At 35.3% G+C, this 13161-nt stretch overlaps 1 protein-coding gene across 2 annotated transcripts; it reads right to left on the bottom strand.

Moving 5' to 3' along the window:
- Positions 1-591: 591 nt before the first annotated feature.
- Positions 592-11714, bottom strand: LOC105042383 (protein HEAT STRESS TOLERANT DWD 1). 2 transcript variants are annotated; one of them, XM_010919562.3, is made up of 14 exons: positions 11535-11714; positions 10798-10915; positions 10643-10690; positions 10379-10485; positions 10203-10281; positions 6706-6879; positions 6488-6586; positions 5537-5705; positions 5315-5418; positions 5017-5156; positions 4830-4902; positions 1737-1849; positions 1455-1572; positions 592-1058 (listed from the first exon to the last, which is right to left on the bottom strand). In XM_010919562.3, the coding sequence occupies exons 2-14, from the start codon at positions 10843-10845 to the stop codon at positions 927-929; spliced, it is 1404 nt and encodes a 467-aa protein (XP_010917864.1). In that variant the 5' UTR covers positions 10846-10915; positions 11535-11714; the 3' UTR covers positions 592-926. The 2 variants fall into 2 exon arrangements, with proteins under 2 accessions (XP_010917864.1, XP_073109632.1); XM_073253531.1 differs by having other exon boundaries at positions 10798-10876; positions 11535-11707.
- Between the last annotated feature and the right edge of the window lie 1447 nt (positions 11715-13161).

The following is a 13161-nucleotide window of genomic DNA, read 5'->3' as shown; positions in this document are numbered from 1 at the left end:
CCTTGCTGCATAGTCTGCATTACAAACTTCTAGCATTACACATGCAAGATGTGATAATACTGCAACATTTTAAATAGGATTCAGATCCATAAAAATCCCAAACAAAAGAAGTACCAGATCAACAGCTTATCTAATAGCACATTGATGCCTGTGGCTGCTCCTTACCATTCCTTGTAGCTGATCAGACCACCCTTGGCACCACAATGTTGTTAGAATCAACAAAATTTTATCTTTAATGACTGTACGTTAGGAAAGCCAGTGACTTGCAAACCCAATCCCCGCATTATTCCATTCTTTGGATTCTATCATAAAAAATGGAAGACAATATCAAAATTCTAGTTAGGGAATTCTTATTTGAACCCCAATCCCTGCATCATTGCATCAGGCTTAAAAATTTTAGAAAGCATAAATTCTAAATTACAAGCCAGAATCAGTAATTTAACTAAAGAAAAAAAGGCACCATGCTACAAAGCCTCTTTGTCATTATAGTGAGCAGTTCAGCAACTTTAGTAGGCATGAGATCACCCCACCAACTTCACAATGATGGCTGCATGCACAACAGCACTGACAAGATTGTTTTAAACAGCTAAGTGAATGGTACAATCATAATCATAGATAATAGAATATCTTATTGTTATTAGCGATATAAATACAGGAAAGCTCATATGTTTAGATGGTACTTGACACTTCACCTTCCAACGTTTACAATAATTCATGGGTGCTTGAAAACAGGAAGTGATGGACATCTCCCAATGTACTTCTAACAGATGAACAAGCAGAAATCCCTGCAACCCACCAAAAAAGGATTTTCTACCCAAAAATACCTCCATTGATCAAAACTGTGCAAGCCAACAAAACAAGGCTATCTCGATACTTGCTTGCAACTGACCCATTCTTCAACACTGATACGCATGTCGGTCAGATATTTATGCACCACCTGATGGAAGGGTGGTATCAATATTAGCAGGCATCGAGATATTGAAGCCATCAGCTGCGGTTGATATGATCATCCCTGGGATCTGTGTATGCCAGTGCAATTCCTTCAAATCCTTTTGACCCTGCCCATCAGTTGAAGAGAAACAAGGCCCAACAAGCTTAGTGAACAGCATCCTCAGTGAGTCATAATATAAGGAAAACATCAGGAATGCAACTTATTTAGTCTATAAGCCCTGGCTGGTTTCAGTCATACCAAGAACTCGAGAGCACACATAAATACTTGTTACATGGAGCTAAAACCACTATGGCATTGCAATCAAAACCACTGATCTATAGGGAAAAGCATTACATTCAAAACCACTGATCTAAAGGAAAAATAACTGGCATCGATTTGAGGCACCGGCTAGGAAGAGGATGGAGATTGTAGCATGTAGCCTATGTCCCTTGGTATTTCAGAAATAACAGATGAGGCCAGAAAACTCAAGCACTAGTTAACATCAGAATGGCAATAGAAGTACCTGATGAACAAAAAGGAGCTGTGGTGGTAGATCTTCGGGGGCATTCACTTGCTCCTTCATCTTGGCTTTGAATTCAGCCTCCTCTTCCTCATCCTTCTCTAATGAAAGGTCCCATATCCTACATATAGCAAAAACCAAACGACATGTTACAAGATCTGTCACACATGCATATGTGCACATATGCACATGCACACCTACACAGACACACATATATATGAGAGAGAGAGAGAGAGAGAGAGAGAGAGAATCCATTAGCCTCAGACAGACAAAAATGTATCTTACGTCAACTGATGATCTGCAGATGAAACAGCTAAGGTAGATGCTTCATGAGGACTCCACTCAATGGATGTGATGGGGTGCTTGTGATACTCAAAGTGTGCCACTAGTGAGTCCCCCTGTGCACGTGGAGAAATGAAAATGTAAAAATTCCATATTTCAAATCAATGAAAGAAAATAAAGAGCAGAAAGCAAACGAGTGATTCTCACTGAATTTTAAAAGCTCCAATCCAGGATTAGTATTTTCATGCTGAAAACCAAGAAAACTGATAGGAAAGGAAAATGCCTAAGACTGTGGTGTTCCAATTGCATTAACATAATTCCAGAAATGCAATCCAGCATTAATGTTTTCATGCCGAAAACCAATAAAAATGATAGGAAAAATAAAGGCCTGACTTACATAATTCCAAAACATCGCTGGGAAATTTCACTAAAGCAACAATGGTAGTATAGAAGGTTTTCAACCTTGTATGGATGAATGTGGTAGGATCCTTTCATTGCCAAAGTGAATTGAAATGTAGAAATAGTTATAATTTATGGAAATCACAAAGGTGTAGGAATAAGGTAGTAATAGAAGGGAAATAGCAACACAAGGTTGGAGGGTTGTAGGCCACTGTGTATAGCTTATCAGTATCAGAAATATTTATGGAAGCCTTGGAAGGTATGACTAAGATAAGCAATTTGGATAAGTCTGTCGATATACAAGGCTGGATTGTCTTGAGCGGAGATGAAACAGATGATAACGGAGACATGGTTCACAGGCGCTTCTTTGAAGATAGAAATGGATTGTACATAAGACCTGAAATCCCGTGAAGACGTCAGTAAACTAGAGCTGCTAGCAGTTAAGGATAGCTCAAGAGCTGCGCTCCCTCTCTTCCATATAAGACCCTCAGTTGAGTCAGATGTACAGTATTTAGTAAAGCTAATAAATGGCAATAACTATTTGGTTGGGAGCTCGTTGGTATCTTGAAAGAAGTATTTCTCTCTGATGAACTAATCCCGTGATTAAAATGTCATATATAAACTTAGAGAGCATAATACAGGAGCTGACTGGTTGACAAGATGGGGTAGACAAACAAACAGACAAGCTGAGGCCAAGGGAATGTATTCTGCAATCTTATCATTGACACAAGGATTATGTTAGAGCCCAAAATGCTTACGCATGTTGATAATCATGTACCAGCCTTTATGCTCAGGGAAACGAGGGGGGGCAAGGGAATTATTGGCACATGAGACCTTGCTCTGTAAGAAAAACCACCCTTCACTTCTTCTAGCAATGGCCTTAGCATCAGCTTCAACAAAAAATAGAATAATTTTATGAGGCCTAAAAAATAGAATGCCAAATTTTGTGTTCCTCCCTGAGAAGCATGAGTCAAGACATGAGATTTCTTTTGAGTCATTTTTGCAGTCATCAGTGGCTACCCAGAATTACTTGAAGTGGAAGGCTTACTGCATTAAAGTCAATATTATTGAAGAGATCATAATCATGAAAAATAAAATGACTGATAATACAAACAATTAAGATTCTGACAATTCATCATGTGAAAGAGGGGAAAAAACTTTCATAAAATCAAGAGAATCCATTGACTGACTAAGAATATCTGAATATGTAGATTCATTTGAAAGAATCATGTGGATGAGTTTACAGAAAAATAAAAAATCATTAGACTGCATTATCAGCCACTAGCAAACATATGGGCAAGTTATCCCTTTTACAAGAACAAAAAAAAATGAGCATAAGAAATAGATATTATTTTCGAAATCCAGTTACATCAATTACCACCTACCCAAAAAGTGAAAGAGAAGAATGATCGAGGTTTTAAGTTTCAGACAACCAAAACATTTAGGCCAAAACAGGTCGGTTTTGGCCAAAAGCGAACTGAAACTGATCCTCAGTTTCAGATCTCAGTCAGTTTTGGCGGTCTCTTCGGTCAGCTGCAGCCAAACTTGACCAGTTCCAGTCCAGTTTCAACCAGTTCAGCCAAAACTGAACACAACCAAACATATATGCTTCTCTTTAAATTTCCTTTTCTTGTTTATATTGGAGTCATTTAGTATTTACTTGAATACATAGGTTATATATCATCAATTTTAAATGCGTTTTCTTCCTTTTACTTGAACTAAAATAAGGTAAAGATAATAAACATGATAGTTGCTGGGTTAAGGTCTTTGAAAAAGCTCGTATTGTCATCTTTACAAAGACTAGTATGAATAAATACAGTTTAGTTCATAGAAATAACAAACTTTGTCTATATAAAATAAACAAGTAAATCTGTAACAATATACATTTGAGTATGTAGCCAATTAACGTGAAATAATTAGTCAGAACACCAGTGTGAGTTCACCAGAAAAACAAAGAAGACATTTGCACTAGGCACTAAAATGCTTCCCGATTACCAATATAATGAATTTTTGACCAAATGAAGTATCCATAGTACAAAATCTTAGTACACTAAATGAATTTCACTTATATGCAAATTGTGAAAAAAATACACATATAAAGAATCTATATAACACAAAATATTCTAAAATTTTACATAACAACTTTCCTAGCTTCTCTATTTTCTTTCTATTTTTTGGGGGGATTTTCTTGTTTTTTCAACCAAAACTCCTAAACTTGGAAAGACACTTCCAAAATCACCGAAATTTTTGCCAAAATTGAACTTCACAAGCCCAACAAAAATGGAAACTCAAACATTTTGCCAAAATTAAACTCCACAAGCCCAACCAATATATACGATTGTTAAGCATTGAGGGAATCAATTATATACGATTGTTAAGCATCTCTTCCTTGAAAACAGTATACCGAAAGAACATTAAACGGTTGACTTACAGAACATCTGTAAATAGAATTTAACAAACAAGAATCTTCAGAAAGTCAGAACTCAACACAATATAGTGATACATTTGCATGATGAAGGAAAAAGAAAGGGGAAAAAGCATAAACATTTGTCGTTTCGTCACTAGAAAAGCAAGAGATCCACAACCCTGAAGGTATTGAAGAATTAGACTGGCATGCAGATTTTTCTTAAACCATTTAAAAAGGAAAAGAATTCAATTTGCAAAAGCTGGAGGAATATACAATACACCATAATTTACCTTGATCAATCTAAGATCATGAATTGAAAAAGCACCATCATCACTTCCAGAGGCTATCATACAGCTAGCCAACCTATTCAAGATTGTGAAAATAGAGCGGAGGGATTATATGATCCCCAAAATCCAATCACAAGCACATGTGGTACAAAATAACAAAGAAGCAAAATAACAAAGAAGTTTTGTGTACCGGTTCCATGAAATAACATTGACATCGGTGTTATGTGCCTTCAAAGAAACTGCTGGTGATTTTCCTATCCGGGTATCCCATATTGCTATTGTTCCATCCACCGAGCAAGAGGCAAAAACATCAGCTTCTGTTGGACTCCACTGAACAGATAGCACAATGATATTCTAATTTAGTAATACTTGAAATGCAGATAAAAATCAGACATAACATGCAGTATGTTTTCCAGGTAATATAGAGCATTGGAAGCTAGAAATTATAATTAAAGATCTCAAAATCTGCTTCTAGATAGAGAATATACTTGTAAATCTTCCACACTTGCGGCATGCCCGACAAAAGGACTCATATCCACATTCCATGTTTCGGATGAGGGCTCCCATAGGTGAATACAATTATTGCAATCACCTTCAAAATCAAAGAAAGAATAACCTCATTAACTTTATGTTTCCTAAGGAAAAACAATCAACAAAAAAAATCCTTAAGAGAACAATGAGGTAACTTGTCTACCACTTGGAAGCCATACCAGAGACAAGCCTTCCGGGAACAACAGAACTCCAGTCTATTGCATAGCCTTCATCTTTATGTCCACCAAATTTTATTATGGGAGAGAGCCGATGTAAACTATTACCCCCACTACTCGTGTCTCTTTCAGATTCTGCTAAAGCATTAAGAAACGAGCTGAAGTCCCAGACCTACATAACATTGCAACAAAATTTGTAATTCTTTATATACCTATATCTACTTGTCAAAATGATAATAAAATTATAGAAAGCTTTCATATGTATCCCCATGTTTTCTAACACAACCACAAATGCAGCACTTTGAATAAAAAGGCCCTTTTTTTTTTTTTTGAAAACTGATGATTTTCGTATTTTGTATGGACAAAATCTTACCACGACACTCATTTTTAGGATCATAGCTACGGTTATCATGGTATGCCATCTCGGTGCTGGACCCCATACTGGTACCATCCTATTATAGTGTTGGTATACGGTTTGGTACAGTACAAGATAGCGCACCGAGTGTCAGTATGGTATGCCCGTACCAGATGGTATAAGGCAGTATGGCAAACTATGATGGTTATATTCGAACATTGCCCTTAACAATGGATTCATTGAAATACTTGCAAAATTTCAACCATTTCTTCAAGTTCAATAGTAGTCGGGAAAACATCTTCTTGAATTAGAAAACTTCTAAGGCCCTATTATGGATCATCAAAAAGACAAATAATGGAACATCAATGAGGCAAATGTAGATATGCAGAACTTAATTTAGTCTGCTGAAAATACCTAATACTGTTTATTTTACCAATACCACTGCAAGATTAAGCTTCTGCTTAAAAATTAAATGTCTTAATGAACAGTACACAGTTCATGATATATGCTCTAGTACAAAAAATAGAAGACAACACAGAGCAGATAATCTTAAAGATCCAAATAAGTACAAAACTCAAACCATGAAAAGATTGCCCAACCTGCACATGACCAGTATCAGCCCATGTTGCGCAAATATGAGGTTTTTGTGTCATCGAGCGAATGCGATTTATACCACCCTGATGAGCCACCTTGTGAAGCTGTTATCACAACAGATAAATATCATAAGATCTTTCTGCATTTCTTTATTGCCCAAATTTTAGCACTAGGATACCAACTATTGCTACATGAAATCTTGTTAATAGAATAGTTCACTTGCCTCTAGAACAGGTTGCATAGATTTATCACTCTCATCTTCATCTTCATCACTGCTACTCTCACTATCCATATCAGTGTCATTATCAGCAGATGAAGCAGGCACTAATTCACGCTTCTTTCCTACTATATTGGAGAGTTTGAAAATTCCAATATAATTCCAGGATGCTTGCTCAGCCTGCAAAAACCAAACAAAATCTCAAAATTTCCTAAAATACAAATGCATTCATAATTTTGCCTCAAGTTATATGAATCCATGTACAATATTAATTTCTCAAGCCTACTCTAATAAAAAATAGCAACTACGACAATCTTCATTCGAATATTATGAGCTTTAATTTCTATAAAAAATATTAAATAAACAAAGTAGTAAGAAAATCTAGTTTGTAATGCAGAGTCTGAGAAGAGAGAGATGAAGCAAATAACCTTATATAAAAATTGGAAAGGAAGACATGAGGATACAGTTTGCATTCTTGCTAAATCCTTATATGCAAATGTTCTTTTATGCACTCCATTATCACAATTAAGGGGCTTTGTGGATGAAATTTGAGGAAGATACTGCATAGTTGAATATATTTACTGTTAGTGACCAATCCACCAAAAAATCTAGCTTTCCTTCATTATTAGAAGATATACATCCTCCACCACTTTGTTTTTATTGGGCTTATTCCAGTTCCTTAGTAGATATCTGTGGATACTTTTCAAAATTATCTTCACAAGATTATGGAATAACATTCTCATACTCTAGTTCTCTTTTCTAACAATGAACTACATGCTTTTTTACTTCTTGTCCAGCAAGTGAAATTTCTTCTTATCTGCAGAGACTTCCCCAGGTTTCTCCTTTAATCCCCAATAAGCTATTGAGAAAAAATATGAGTTAGTGGCCAAAAAATAATGTAAATGACATGAGTAGAGAAATATGAACTTATCTTGAAGTACGCATATCTAAAGATACATAAAACCAAAATTAAAATGATTTTGACAATTACTAGATTACAAGTAATCCAAACCATGGTCCATTCTAGGATCATTTGATGCACATAAAGCAAATTTCCAAGACATTTGATTTTGTAGTCCATCAGGAACTTTAGAAGTTGTACATCACATTTAACAGTCTACATTCAATTTACATGTTCAATCACTGACAATCTTACCGAGGAGAACTATATGAAAATTTGTTTTCTTAATCAATAAAAATATCAAAAAATAACTGTCAGATAACAAATTAGCACCATGTTAACGCCACACATATATACCAACTGTTATATGGTTGCCATATATGTTATAACTTATACATTTTTACAAAGGTTTTTTCCACCTAAGCAATCCCTTTCTAAAGCAACATCTTCACAAATTCATTGGCATGAAGCATCGCACCTTTTCCTTCAATATCTAGATTTTAACCATCTTTTATGAGCTACCTCATCGTTCTCCAACCTGCATACCCATTTCACTAAGAAAAACTTGTTCACAATTTTCAAACATATAATACCAAGTCCTCATGCTTGAGGCCAGAAATTTAAGCATAACATGCAAGGTCAATATCTTTACAACTGTTTCACCCACTCTTGCTCCACAAGTTGGTACTGCTTTGAGTTCATCAAATTTCATCAAAATGGCTAGATTGGTCATGAAAATAGAAAATTAGTAAACCAGATAGATGCCCAATAAGGCTCATATCAAATTAATTACAAAGAAATACAACTTAATCTGCCTATCATCTTTTATTAAGTAACTCTCCAATTATTCCTAATCATGCACCAGTAGGTTCCTAACAGCAAATGTTGAAGAACTGAATAGGCAAACTTTCCATCTTATATATGTAAGCATGAATGCCTAAAAGCAAACAACTCTTATTCATACTGAATAAGTTCTAGCACCTTTATTTAGATCCTTGCCCACATCATAACCGCTTAGAAAGGACAATTACTAGAGCTAGAAGAGTCAAGATGGAATATTTCATCCAATCAATCCATCACCCACCTAGTCCTAAGTTTTACAGGGCATACCATCAATGCTTCTGATTCATGTTGGCATAAAAACTTCTTCAACATCAACTTTGCAAACAAGACCAACATATGTGGTGCCCCACTGAGAATATCTCATTCAAACAGCAAGCACATCATTGGTGACCACTTTTGAAAGCACAAGCTTCCTTTTTAGTCTCTCTACTTATATCTTTTTTCAATATATTTAGCTCTTGTTTAACAAGCTGATTGATCTAGAATCCTTGAGACCGATAGTTTCGATTCTTTGAGGAAAAAAGTTGAAACAATACCCTTACTAATAGAAATCATTTAAGATTATCATCACGTCATCCTACAATGAAGCCAAGCTTTAATAGACTAGCAGTGATGTATATTTGGCCTAGGACCAACTTGTTTGACCTTTGTTTTGTTCTTCTAGCCTATCAAAATATACAGCTCATATCTTAAGATTTGCCTTTAAGGAAAATATAGTTGAACACAAATTTAAAAAAAAAAAATCTATGGACATTTTGCCCCTAATTACAATCAAATATGGCTGCAGTTTTCTTAGTGTAATTAGTTTTCATTCTTCTCCACAACTCTTTTAGATTAGACCTTCTATTCATACGATCCAGCCTTATTTTTAACGTCAAAGATTTATAATATTCATCATATACAATTCGGATATCGTGCCAATCATGCCATAGAAGACCGACCACCATAGTCGGACTATTTATGGGCTTGCCATGAGTTATTACAAAGTGAATATGCATGCCCTATTGGGTTAAAGTTCAGCTTTTTCTTTAATGGGTGAAAATAGTTGAGTAGACAGTTTTAGAAGTAACTTTCTAATCTGGGCAGATCCCAAGCCTAGACAAACATATGATCTTAAAAAGTCATGACTGAACATGGCTCAATTCCTAAAAAAGCTATCAAGCAACAAATATTGTTCATGAAACAATAGGGTCCACTTGCTAATGGCTCTTGCATAGTACCTAACTAAAAAATCTGCCAGTGACAGCTATCTTCTAGAATTCCAACTCTCACTCAGTGTCCAATCAGCCATAAATGAAGTGCATCAAGCCCTGGAACTTTGATTCAAATAAGAAGTTGGCTCTATAATTGTAGCACTGTATGACAATGGTAGAGTACATATGCAACTCTCCAATTGAGGATGACATCAAGGGCAGTTCTAAAACAAAGACTCAAGAAGGAATAGTATAGGAAGGGGGGATGCATGATAACCAGGTTGCAGCCAATTGCCTCAACAATAAAAAGCAGTCTTTCTATAACAAGTTAATTGAAATAATTTCTCATTTTTCTCTTCTACAACTAAATGGTTCTACAAGATCATCCCCCTCCTGCCCCCTGACAGATAAGTTGGGTCCAAATAACTATCTCAATAATGCACAAAAACTAACGTATGTGATTGAAAACCCAAATTGAGTTATATAGAACATTCTTTAAAGGTGCTTCCAAGTGTCACTATTCTATATATAGAATTATGAAGACTTAGAAGTGAGAGAGAAAGAACCTGGGTCCCTGCAATGCCATATACTGTATGTGGAAACTCTGTCCGGACCAATCCCAATGAATCATGCACTATGTCAAAACTACACCAACAATTCAAAAAAATGGATTACCAAGACAACATCATATCAGACACAAAATAAAATAAAATAAAGTAAATTTCCCTTTCCAATATTCTACCTCAAACAAGGCCACCCGACATTAAATGCACGAAGATAATTATATACTGAAGGATCAAATTGAAGCTCTTCTCCCTCTTCTAACTTATCAACACCAGGCTGCCATACCTAAAGACACCAAAATAATTAAATAAATTTCAATAGCTGAACCAAGTTTAACTACATGTTCAAGAAAATCTAGTCTGCAGACAAACAAATTCTATTGAATCTACGGTATGAGAATTAAAAGTGGAAAAAGATTTTTTTTGGATCAATTTTCTTTCACCTTAGCAGGTGCCAATGGCACAGAAGAAGATTCACCCTTCTTTGATCCCTGAAACAAATAAAACAACAGAAACTATGAGAATAAATGGTTTGAAAAGGGAAAGAATCGACGAATAGCGATGCAAAGAAGCAGATGAGAAGCGGAAGAGGAGGCACCTTGTTCTTTCTCTTGCTCTTCTTAGGGTTCTTGAGACTGCGAACCATCTCTTAAGCGCGGCGATCTAAATCCCTGGGTCTAATGGATTAAAAATAGCGGCGAGGGTTCCCAGCGGTGCTGCGAAAGAAAAAAAAAAAAAATGCAAATATTTATTAACCATGAACGCCTCACATCCCAAACGATCAACTTAACATTCAATTTCATTTCATTCCATACAAGTTATTTTGTGTTCATCGGTGGCTGGAAGAGGTTTAGTGGGTGAATATCTTCTTACATATTAATTTTTTCAATTTTCTTTAATATCTCATCGCCATATTTTTTACCACTAAATTCATAGTGTTTGTTTTTTCAGACAAATAAATTCATTGATTTATACTTAAAAATCATCTAACCTACGGTAAATCCCACAGTCTCAGTTCACACAATTTCACAAATCCACACTGAAAAAACCACTTTAGCCATCGTCTAAACTTCCTCGCCTCCCACTCACAGATCTAAACTGCGTGCCACACGATTGGGATTCACACAATCCCACAAACAAAAGAAAACAAAGGAAAGGTGGAAAAATTAAAAAGCAAAACCTTTTCCCCGCATAGATTGATTTTTTTCTTTTTTTTTTTTCTTTTTCGGAGATGTGGAAAGCGGAGGCAGATGACGGCGGAGACCGGAGGGAGGTGGCGGCGAGGAGAGCAGAGAGGAGGTCAGCGTTAAAAGAGATATGTAGGAAAGAACGCACCTGAGGAAGATTGGAGAGGGGATGGCCGACGCCCCGTAATGATGGGGAGGAAGGCGACGACGGAAACCAGCGGAGGGTGACGGCCAGGAGAGTAGGGAAGAGGTGAGCATTCGTGAGGGCGCAGTGGCGGCGAGGAGGTGGGCGTTGGCTCGAGAAGGGTTTGAAGAAAAACAAAAACCAAAATAAAATACTGCCGCTACTTTATTAAAAAAGCACCAATCCAAGGTCGACACGTGGCGGACTAAGAGATCCTGGACTCTCGTTTATTGTATTGTATATAGATACAGGTGATGTTTTGCTTTGCTTTACACATTATATGAATTTAATGGTGTACACAGTCTAGCATTTTTTTTAATAAATTTTACTCATACATATTAAATTTTAAATATAAAAAAAATATTAAATAGATACATGTACAGCAAAGAACACAGGTAGGTTTAAAAAAAAAAATTAATTAATTTTAAATAAATGATAATCATTAGAACAAAAGAAATAATTCTTTTAAAAAAAAAATTTTTATGGCATATCTTTACGGATATAATCAAAGATATTATTTATTTTTTTTAATTTTAAAGACCAAATGGCAAATAAAGAGAAGTAATTACAACATTATCAAATAAATCTATCTCATAAAAGAATACATACCACACAATTATGTTAGGCAAAGAAATGTAATTAGATTTTGGCATTTTATGTGTCATTTGTTTCTCAAATAGTGATGCATGAAAGAAATTTCAGTTTATAAAAAAAGACTATAGAGACAACCTATGAATGAAACTTTTCAACTCTAATGTACGAGGAACATGATTAAAGTTATGATCTATAGTCTATTCTAGTGGCCGCCACCACCAAGATGAGTGAGAATTGCTTAGAATTTTAGAGAAAATACTTAGACTAGGGACTTGAAAAACTACATTTTCTCTCCCATTTTTTATAGATAAGGCTATAATAGGATATTGCTCAAGAAGACCATTACCATTGGACTATCAAAGCAGACCTTTGGAAAGAAGGTCTAGATACAACTTTATCCTTCATAGGAGAAACCTACATGATAAATAGGTAAGAAGAAATTTTTATTCTTGCTAATCAGAAAGCAAAAGCTGAGAGATTTGAATATATTGCACTACTCTTACATAGTACTACATTAGATTTCTGCCACTTACATCGCACTGCTCAAAGTATCTGTTATCATCATGTCCTACATCGTCACCAATATGATTACTTCCTATATATTACAACAATGAACAGACACTGATGAGTTATGAGTAAAGAAGTAAATAAAATTATTATAGAAATGGTTTTCAGTGGTGAATAAAGTTATAAATAAATAAACAAGCAAGGATGTTAAAGTTATTACCCATTGCATCTTGTACTGCTCTACCATTGGTGTTATTTTCATCTTCAATATTATTACTTTCACTTAGACACAGGAAAATTATCACATTAATGATTTTTGTACTAATGATTTTTATACTTGGAGATGTTTTAAAAGTTTATTTCAGGAGATTCAAGAATTTGTAAATTGAAAGAAATATTTGGAGATGGTCAAATTAGCAAATGCATTAAGATGAAGGTATAATTGAAGCTTTTCGGAAGTCTTAAGATCATTTAAGATGATATCAAATCA

This window comes from Elaeis guineensis, chromosome 3, assembly GCF_000442705.2.
Source record: "Elaeis guineensis isolate ETL-2024a chromosome 3, EG11, whole genome shotgun sequence".
NCBI classification, from domain to species: Eukaryota; Viridiplantae; Streptophyta; class Magnoliopsida; order Arecales; family Arecaceae; genus Elaeis; species Elaeis guineensis.
The sequence above is the reverse complement of the archived record's forward strand: the minus strand, read 5'-3'. Positions and strand labels throughout refer to the sequence as shown.

What these genes read in the sequence shown, in the direction of transcription:
- LOC105042383 (XM_010919562.3), bottom strand. Translation starts at nt 10,845, where the DNA reads ATGGTTCGCAGTCTCAAGAACCCTAAGAAGAGCAAGAGAAAGAACAAG. An exon ending in TGCCATTGGCACCTGCTAAG is followed by an intron (nt 10,486 to 10,642) that starts GTGAAAGAAAAT and finishes TGGTGTCTTTAG; the next exon opens with GTATGGCAGCCTGGTGTTGA. An exon ending in GTCGGGTGGCCTTGTTTGAG is followed by an intron (nt 10,282 to 10,378) that starts GTAGAATATTGG and finishes TTGTTGGTGTAG; the next exon opens with TTTTGACATAGTGCATGATT.